This window comes from Oncorhynchus clarkii, chromosome 29, assembly GCF_045791955.1.
Source record: "Oncorhynchus clarkii lewisi isolate Uvic-CL-2024 chromosome 29, UVic_Ocla_1.0, whole genome shotgun sequence".
NCBI lineage: Eukaryota > Metazoa > Chordata > Actinopteri > Salmoniformes > Salmonidae > Oncorhynchus > Oncorhynchus clarkii.
The window spans coordinates 8,618,006-8,628,913 of NC_092175.1; the positions used below are offsets into that span (position 1 = coordinate 8,618,006).

Consider the following 10,908-nt stretch of genomic DNA (forward strand, 5'->3'; position numbering starts at 1 on the left):
TCTCTCCGGTACGATGCAAAACTTGTCTAGAATAGAATAAAAACTTTGGATTATATATCTAGATCAGGAATTCCGACAGCCTGTAGTGTCCACATGTAATGGATATGGCTCAGTCTGCAAAAACACATTTGGTCAAATTAGACTCCCTTTGTCCCTCTCATCATAAACTTTCTCTCTCTCTCTCTCTCTCTCTCTCTCTCTCTCTCTCTCTCTCTCTCTCTCTCTATCCTAACTCTCTCTCTCCCTTTCTCATTCTGTTCCTCTATCCATAAACTCTCTCCTTCTCCTGCTGCTCTCTGTCTCTCCCTTCGATCGCAGTACATTCTGGCAAACCGTCGTGCATTTCTATAATGGATACTAAAACACAATCACACTTGGGAAATCAAGCTGGTGGTTCTGCACAAGGCAAAGGAAATTGGAAAAAGCCACTGGGCACAAACTGGTTGAATCAACGTTGTTTCAAGGTCATTTGTCAACGTTGTGCGATGTGAAATCTATGAGGAAAATACATTGGATTTGAAAAAAAGTTATCAACATAAACTGTTGTTTTGAGAGTGAAATTCCAACCACAGGATTATGTCATCATAGTTACCAAAGACAAACCTTGAAATAATTATGTTGAATTTGCACATAGAACAATGTCAGATCTTCAATGTTATATCCACTATCTGGAATAAAATATATAGGATGGGCAGCACCTCCTACTGGAGAATTGATCTATCTACAGCTACCCTTTCAGTTCCAGGGTTTTATTTACCACGCCCTACTTAGCGATGATATTTGTCACTGACTACCAATGTGCTGTCGTGAGAATGATTGTTGAGAGATGTCCACTTAAAAACTAAATAGATTCACTGTTGCTATCAAAGTTATTCCGCTCATATATCATCAATGATGCTATTAAGGCCGACATAGCGTTTGCAAATCAACAGCTATCGTTTCAATTCAACCCAGGAATCAACCAAATAAGACAACACGTAGGCCTAGGGCTTACGAATTGTGTTTGGTTGTCAACGCAACCAAATATCAACATTTGAAGGAGATGTATCATCTGCTTGGATAGTTCCATCTGTGCCACTGACTTAGTCTGGCTTTAATTCCAGTTTGTCTACAAAATGAATCATTTATATGTTACGCCTCTGTCTCAACCTAAAATCTACGTTAAAGAATAGGACATTATTTAAAGTGCATTTTATGTTTGATTTGATTTAGTCCTATTCTCTTAAATGTGATTTTTGGTTGAGATGGAGACGTGAATCCAACATAACAATTACTAATTTGAAGACAAACTGAATACTGTAATTAAAATCAGACTAAGTCGGTGGCACAGATGGAACCATCCAAGCAGAATATAAATCTCCTTTAAAAAGTTGATATGTGTTTGAGTTGACAACCAAACACAATTCAATGTCACTTTAGAAACGACAATAAATAGCTTCGAAACTTGTCGACAAGGTGACAAATTATGTTTTAGATTCACGTTTCCAACTACAGCAGTGGTCACTATTTCAACCACATTTGCGATCGACTGGTCGATCTCCAAGGCATTCCTAGTCGATCACCAAACATTTCTGTAAAAAACCCAACGATACATGAAAAAAATATATATTATTATTTTCGAGTTGTTGGCAGTAGGTGCACTTCAGCAGCCCTCGCGCCGGGAAGGCAAAGTGTTTCCATTTTCAACCATTTCATATGTTTGAAGGGAAAACTCTGCCTATGCGGCAGGCCCAGAGAGCAAATTCCAAATCCCGCAAACAAACAATCACCTGCCGCATTTTATCACCAAATTAAAACACATATTTAAAAAGTGTGTCCCGTACTTCAGTCAAACTTCCCATTAATTTGATGAGAATCGACATTCCAACCTGTCTCTTCTACAGTCACGTTGCACTTGTGAAAATATATATAAGCTATCATATCATATCACGACTCCATGTGAAAGTGGGGTCACAAGAGAAAATGTACACTTGGTTCATAGAACGATAGCCGCTAGATGCAGTTGTAATAAACAGAGCGGTTTCTGTTATCTTCCTACAAATGTGGCCCTACCTTTTGAATGGTTTAGGCTCCTAAATAGAATGAACCAATCACTGAAAGGAAAGACTCAAAAACACGTTGAAGTCGAAGTTTACATACATTTAGGTTGGAGTCATTAAAACTCGTTTTTCAACCACTCCACAAACTTCTTGTTAACAAACTTTTGGCAAGTCGGTTAGAACATCTACTTTGTGCATGACACAAGTAATTTTTCCAACAATTGTTTACAGACAATTTATTTCACTTATAATTCACTGTATCACAATTCCAGTGGGTCAGAAGTTTACATACACTAAGTTGACTGTGCCTTTAAACAGCATGGAAAATTCCCGAAAATGAAGTCATGGCTTTAGAAGCTTCTGATAGGCTAATTGACATAATTTGAGTCAATTGGAGGTGTACCTGTAGATGTATTTCAAGGCCTACCTTCAAACTCAGTGCCTCTTTGCTTGACATCATGGGAAAATCTAAAGAAATCAGCCAAGACCCCAGAAAAGAAATTGTAGACCTCCACAAGTCTGGTTCATCCTTGGGAGCAATTTCCAAATGCCTGAAGGTACCACGTTCATCTGTACAAACAACAGTACGCAAGTATAAACACCATGGGACCTTGCAGCCATCATACCGCTCAGGAACGAGACGCATTCTGTCTCCTAGAGATGAACGTACTTTGGTGCGAAAAGTGCAAATCAATCCTAGAACAACAGCAAAGGACCTTGTGAAGATGCTGGAGAAAACAGGTACAAAAGTATCTATATCCACAGTAAAAAGAGTCCTATATCGACATAATCTGAAAGGCCGCTCAGCAAGGAAGAAGCCAGTGGTCCAAAACCACCATAAAAAAGCCAGACTGCGGTTTGCAACTGCACATGGGGACAAAGATCGTACTTTTTGGAGAAATGTCCTCAGGTCTGATGAAACAAAGATGGAACTGTTTGGCCATAATGACCATCGTTATGTGTGGAGGAAAAAGGGGGCGGCTTGCAAGCCGAAGAACACCATCCCAACCATGAAGCACGAGGGTGGCAGCATCATGTTGTGAGGGTGCTTTGCTGCAGGAGGGACTGGTGCACTTCACAAAATAGATGACATTATGAGGAGGGAAAATGATGTGGATATATTGAAACAACATCTCAAGACATCAAGTTAAAGCTTGGTTGCAAATGGGTCTTCCAAAGGCACAACGACCCCAAGCATGCTTCTAACAAAGCGATACAAGTCAGTAAATAGCAGTATTAGTCTGAAAGATATAAGGTAATTTTGTCAAGCTTGTGAAGCTCTCCATGTTCATTAAAGGGATACCTTGTCAGCTCGGTTGTTTATTCAACATATTTGCTGATACTTCACTCAATCCCGATTTTCCTAAAACAGCTGCAAATGTGGTCTCTCGTTTCAAAACAGTGTTCTAAGTGCTCTTTAATTAGCGGGGGGGCGGGGGTATTCATATAGGCTACACTGTCCCACAAAATCATATCAACTGTAATGTAACATGTAATCTCAACTGCAATCTAAGTCATTTGGTTCTGCTACTAGATGAAGCGGTGACGACACATTAATATGTCGTATTAATAAACCAAAAATCTGACATTGTTTTTCCATTGAAATGTGGTAGTGCTTTTACATGGTTGCAAGCATAGAGATAACACATTGGAAATTCAACTAACTTTTGGCTCTCTTTTTGAGTGGGTGAATATAGGTTGTAATCTCGTTGATCAACGTCTTAACCAAATATGAATGATTAACCAAATGATCCACGTTGAAATGACGTGGTGTGCCCTGTGGGTAGTGTCAAATAGTCTGACTCTCACTGTATCACCTTGGCAGACTTTCTTTCAGAGGTTTTCAGAGTTTTTCAAAAGGTTGAACGTACATATCGTTAGGAACGTAAGAAAATCAATATGTCAATTGATTGATAAGAAAAGCCATGTGTGAAACATGAAACGTAACAGTTGAATTAGATCTGTAAACGAACAAACCCTATGTTAGGATTATGAATTCTATGAATTCTTACTTTATGTCTCCCTTTACTCAGTTACAGATGGCTTTTTTTATACGTACAAACCTTGGCATCTGCTGAAGGACATAGCTAGTCGAAGTTAGCTAGTCAATCAAGCAACTCAGCAAATGACTTGTGTGGGAATGATACTATAAAGACACAGACGAGCCTTGTCTAGAATAACCGCCTGAGCAGAAAAAATAGAAAGTAAATGTGATTTATGCTAGGCCTATTCCACTATCTAAGTATGCCATGCTGTTGTGTTATTTAATGGCCATATATTTTATAGCCGCGTGGGGCTACTGTGGGGATCATGTAACCTAATGAATCACACTCCTTCCAGGATTTGGGAGCACGGACTGTAGGTCTTATATTAGGCATTTTGACTGCTGTATTTGCTAATTCCACTCTGTATGGAGGCTTGTTATAGCCATTCGCGTTGCACAACCCCATCACGCAGAGGCTATATCCATATCAATGAATGAAACAAAACAAAATATTGATTTAAGTCTTGGCTATAACCTGTCCTGAGGGAAATAGCCAAGGGGTCCCAAATGGTCAAGACTATCTATAGCCTATTCTTATTGCCAGATCTGTTTTTCCCTATCAGCCACTGCATGTGCTTCTTCAACTATTTTGTTTAAGATGTATTTAGAGGCCTGTGAGCTAGGTTCTCTCTTTAATTGGAGGCCTATAATAAAAAGTGTTGTGATGGAGGGAATAGCCTATATGGAGACTACCTAATGTCAGACTTAGCCTACGTTTAACATCTACCTCGTTCGTTTCAAAGTTAATATGTTCTTAATTTTAACAATCATATTAACCCCGCCTACAAAATATGCTTTGGCAAGATTTTGAGTGATGAAATACATATCTAAATATTCTATATTAAAACATTTTGAGTGGCCAAGAGCATTCATACATAATTCAGATTCCCCAAACATGTAGTTTATTCTGTTTCATTATTCCTGGTAGATACTACTGGTTATGTTTCATTATTCCTGGTAGATACTACTGGTTATGATTCATTATTCCTGGTAGATACTACTGGTTATGATTCATTATTCCTGGTAGATACTACTGGTTATGATTCATTATTCCTGGTAGATACTACTGGTTATGATTCATTATTCCTGGTAGATACTACTGCTTATGATTAATTATTCCTGGTAGATACTACTGGTTATGATTCATTATTCCTGGTAGATACTACTGGTTATAATTCATTATTCCTGGTAGATTCTACTGGTTATGATTCATTATTCCTGGTTACTACTGGTTATGATTCATTATTCCTGGTAGATACTACTGCTTATGATTAATTATTCCTGGTAGATACTACTGGTTATGATTCATTATTCCTGGTAGATACTACTGGTTATAATTCATTATTCCTGGTAGATACTACTGCTTATGATTAATTATTCCTGGTAGATACTACTGCTTATGATTAATTATACTACTGGTTATGATTCATTATTCCTAGATACTACTGCTTATGATTCATTATTCCTGGTAGATACTACTGGTTATAATTCATTATTCCTGGTAGATACTACTGCTTATGATTAATTATTCCTGGTAGATACTTATGATTAATTACTGTAGTTATAATTCATTATTCCTGGTAGATACTACTGCTTATGATTCATTATTCCTGGTAGATACTACTGGTTATGATTCATTATTCCTGGTAGATACTACTGGTTATGATTCATTATTCCTGGTAGATACTACTGCTTATGATTCATTATTCCTGGTAGATACTACTGCTTATGATTCATTATTCCTGGTAGATACTACTGCTTATGATTCATTATTCCTGGTAGATACTACTGCTTATGATTCATTATTCCTGGTAGATACTACTGGTTATGATTCATTATTCCTGGTAGATACTACTGGTTATGATTCATTATTCCTGGTAGATACTACTGGTTATGATTCATTATTCCTGGTAGATACTACTGGTTATGATTCATTATTCCTGGTAGATACTACTGCTTATGATTGCAGACAGAGCCAAGAGAATGGGATGGTGCAATATTGAATTAGTCATATTTTGATAAGGTGCACGCATGGGGATGTCCACGTCACCCAGAGATATGCCCATGCTGTAGAGATATACCTATTGGACTGAAACGTCACTGTTGTAGGCATAATACAGCTAGTGGTACAGCTGTATCCATTCCATTAGCTACCTAAATGTGAAGTCAACTCAACTGAGTATTAGAGAATGGAGATTTTTAATTTGAAAAAGCGCAGGATACCTCTTTCCGGTTTCCCTGACTTCGTTTTTTTTATACTGTGCTATGCTTGTTCGCGTAGCACTCCGCACAGGCTGTTTGGTATAGGTTGCAACACAAGATTAGTTCAAGCCTACATTTTTTTGGACCATAATCGTAACATGGTGTTTGTATGTTCACAGATGAAATGTCACGTTTACGTTTCATGTTTCACACATGGCTGTTCTTGCGATCCTAACGATAAGCACGTTCAACCTTTTGGCAGCTATCTGGCTCCATACTCTTAGATCATGCATTTCTCTTACTCCCCTCCCCTCCCCACACAGCAAACACACACACATTATCCTTTTCAGAAACACTATGGTATTACATTGTCTTATCTCAGACCCATTTGGGCACCAATTTGTTGTCTCTCAGAGGAAAGGAGATCTTTAACTAACTATATATACACTTATATTACCCCCTCCCTTCCCAAAACCCTGGGATTGTGTTTTTCTTATTTGATGAAATATCATCTGTCTTGTCATTGTGTAAAGACACACAACTGTAACCTGTAGTCAACAGGTCTGGTCAGGCTGCAGCTGTTGTCTTAGCTGGAAAACACACATCATGCATGCACTCTCACACGCTCACACGCACACATGCACACACACACACAACTAAAAGGTGAACCATATGACCATCAGATCAACCTGTCCTGCAGGTATTGTTATGCAATGGTTGTTTACTTACCCAAATGACCTGTTAAACAAATTAAACTGTTCACATTTGTTTGGTCGAGCATCCCAAGGTACTGTTGTCTTTGGTTGTTAGCTAAAGGTAACTTCCTTTGATGATGCGGGTGCTGTTTTACACCAGCATAGTAGTTTAGTTTAGCAGCTTCAATGGAAATGATGGTTAGCCTAGAACCCTAAATAAAGGCTACAAAAGAGCTACAATATATTGTAACGGGGTGGTACAGTACACGTCGGAATAGCCTGTAGCTCCAATATTGCTACTATAGCCCACATTATATCTATAGGCTCCATGTACATGCTGCAAAGATATTACTCATGTCGGGCTAATAGAGATAGGCTATAGCGGTATCTTTGTTTCATTGATCCTTACCTGCAGGTCAGCTTTATCCAGCTGTGCCTCCTTCTCTCCTACATCGCTGTCACTACCACTCGCTGAAGGGTCCGCAACCAGCCTCTCCAGGCACGAGGACCCCAGCGAGGAGCTCTTGTGGTGTGATTGCACCAGCTGTACTAGCGTGGGCTTCGGGATTCCCGAGCCGCCAACGACTCTCTGTGTGTCGGGCTGCATCGGCTCTTCGCCCGCCTGTCTGGAGCTGTGGCTGGTGCTCGGGTCCACTTTGCCGCAGAGGGGCGACTCCTGCAAGTCCAAACCCACCGGTTCAGAGAATAGGTCGGGCTGTGAGGAGGAGATCACACGATCCAAAACAGGGTGTTTTTTCTTCTTCCGAAACATCCACAATGATCCCTTCTCCTTTTTCTCATCTGGGTTTCTGGCGCTGAGTTTGGGGCTAAGGATGGGTTTGGCTCTCGCTTGAAATTGTTTCCACATTGTGTTTTGCTGGGACGAGGACGAGGAGGCTTCATCGTCGTTCTCTTCACTTCTCTCCATTCTCTCCCGCTCGTTCTCTCTCTGTGTGGTGCGCTGCTGCTTTCGAAACGACAAGTGTCACAGCATGATGGACTGACAAGGCGCACTGGAGACCAGCAGCTATTGCGCATTACGCAGTTTCTCCTTTGAAGACACCGCAACGTTGCTTCGATGAATTCTGTAGGGTAGACCAATGGAGTGAGTGATAGTAGCCTAATTGCTTTACGCGGAAGTACGCTGATTTGCCGTGAATGGTAGGCTACTCTGCAAAGGGGGTGTTTGCATTTTGCCCAGATGTTTCAAAACAAGCGCAGGGTGCCAAAAGATTCCTGTCTGTACACCAGGTAGACTACAAACTAATATGCCTGTGCATAATAAATGATCAAATTAAAATTACATAATGTGAGTAGCCTACTATCAAACTAGACATGCTGTTAATGTATACCAAGATGGTTAAATATACCTATTTAATCCAGGGGTGTAGGCATGGGTGGGGCTGGTTGGGCCCAGGCCCACCCACCAAAAATAAAATGCTCTTTAATTAAATGTCAGTGTTCCAAATGGGACATTATTTGTATTTTTACATACACATGCAAAAACCCTCAGATATAAATCATTGCAAGAAGTGCACTCGGTTAGTCAGATTTTACTAAATATAACAGAACAGATGACATGGAATGACATTCACTCTCACTGGATGGTTTGCCAAAAAATTATTAACTGAAAGCCACACACCCAATAAACCATGAATATGACTGCATTGAGGCATATGTCACTGTGCTTCTGCGGCTATTTGCACCATGCCTCTGCCTATTTCATTTGTTCATTTAGAAAATAAGAGAGTTCATAGTACAGTGCCTTTATCACAGTCAACACACCTATATTTGACCTTTAATTAACATTAAAAATGCATAATTTTCTCTCAGTTATCACGTTTCAGGTAAGACCAAAATGCAGACTGTGTTGAAGTAACAATGTTTATCACAGCTACAGGGGCAGGTCAAGACAGGCAGAGGTCGATAATCCAGAGTAGTGGGTCAAGGGTACAGGACGGCAGGCAGGCTCAGGTCAGGCAGAGGTCGGTAATCCAGAGTAGTAGGGCAAGGGTACAGGACGGCAGGCAGGCTCAGGTCAGGCAAAGGTCGGTAATCCAGAGTAGGGGCAAAGGGTCAAAAGGGTCCATGGCAAGGGTCAAAACTAGGAGGGTGAGAAAACGAGAGACTGGGTGAAAGCAGAATCTGAGACAAAACGTTGGTTGACTTGACAAACAAGACAAACTGGCAACAGACAAACAGGGAACACAGGTATAAGTACCCAGGGGATAATGGGGTAGATGAGCGACACCTGGAGGGGAATGGAGACAAGCACAAGGATGCGATGAGCATTAAAACTGCACATTTATCGCTCTACCCATGGCAAAATATGTAGAATTGCAGGAAATTTGCTTTAAAACCGTAACATTTTCTCTCAGCATCATGGCAAAAAGTGTAAAAATAGCATGAGATTAGCTATAAAACTGCACATTTTTCTCTTTGCCCCCCGGCAAAAACTGTAAAATATCTGGAAGTTAGTCGCTTTCCCCCTCCCAAGTTTCTGCAGGCCCACCCACGAACAAATTCTTGGCTATGCCACTGATTTATGCAACCATTGCCCCTGACCACCTTTAACAGATAGGCCTTATCTGAAGTCCCTCCATATAATGTACACTGAGTTTATAAAACATTAGGAACACCTGCTCTTTCATGACATAGACTGACCATGTGAATCCAGATGAAAGCTATGATCCCTTAATGATATCACTTTTTAAATTCACTTCAATCAGTGTAGATGAAGGGGATGAGACAAGGAATACTTTTTTGCCTTGAGACAATTAAGACATGGATTGTGTATGTGTGCCATTCAAACTATGAATGGGCAAGACAACATTTTTAAGTGCCTTTGAACAGCGTATGGTAGTAGGTGCCAGGTGCACTGGTCTGAGAGTGTCAACAACTGTTGCATTAATAATCGATCAAATTGATCACTGGGCGATCTGTATTCAATAGCAGCTACTCTTGAAATCATCGTCCTTTGTCTCTCTCCCATAAGTCTCTTCCTGTTTACTGGACGAAAGGAAGGGCCTATTTCTCATTCCACCAAGGATTTAAACCAATGAAAATGCCAGTACTGGCGACATCGTGTGGAAGCTGTAGGAACTGTAAACTCACCGTTATCTATTTTCTCTTGCGATAGACAATTTAGAGACTGGCGGATGAATACTTTTTGGGGGTTTTTGTGACCAGGTTTTTCTTGGGATTTCGCTTGCTGTTCATGTTCTGTTATAGTCACAGACATTATTTAACCAGTTTTAGAAACTTCCGAGTGTTTTCTATCCACACATACTAATCCTATGCATATACTATATTCCTGGCATGAGTAGCAGGACGTTGAAATGTTGCACGATTTTTAACAAAATGTTGAAATAATTCAGGGGAGCCCTAAGAGGTTTTAATGCAACCACTGTGTCAAACTTTACGGAAAAAGCATAATCTGAGTACGGCGCTCAGAGCCCAATCCAGCCAAAGAAATATCCGCCATGTTGGAGTCAACAGAAGTTAGAAATAACATTATAAATATTCACTTACCTTTGATGATTTTCATCAGAATGCACTCCCAGGAATCCCAGTTCGACAATAAATTACTGATTTGTTCCATAAAGTTCCATAAAGTCCATAATTTATGTCCAAATAGCCACTTGTTATTAGCGTGCTGCACTACGTCCAGACAAAAACTCGAAAAGTTCCGTTACAGGTTGTAGAAACAAGTCAAACGTTGTATGGAATCAATCTTTAGGATGTTTTAAACATAAATCATCAATAAGGTTCCAACCGGAGAATTCCATTGTCTGTAGAAAAGCACTGGAACGAGAGCTAACTCTGTCGGGGCCGCACGTCACAAGCCTGAGACACTCTGCCAGACCCATGACTCATTCAGCTCCCATTCCCCCCTCCTTTATAGCAGAAGCCTGAAATAAGTTTCTAA

General features: G+C 40.2%; 1 protein-coding gene across 1 annotated transcript in view; it reads right to left on the reverse strand.

Annotated features, from left to right (window-relative positions):
• The window catches only part of LOC139388371 (multiple C2 and transmembrane domain-containing protein 1-like), a 137,968-nt gene extending 129,977 nt beyond the window's left edge, over positions 1–7,991 (reverse strand). The window contains exon 1 of the mRNA XM_071134988.1: positions 7,390–7,991. Coding sequence (XP_070991089.1) covers positions 7,390–7,908 — 519 coding nt within the window. The 5' untranslated portion in view covers positions 7,909–7,991. The remainder of the gene's footprint in view (positions 1–7,389) is intronic.
• Positions 7,992–10,908: the final 2,917 nt, after the last annotated feature.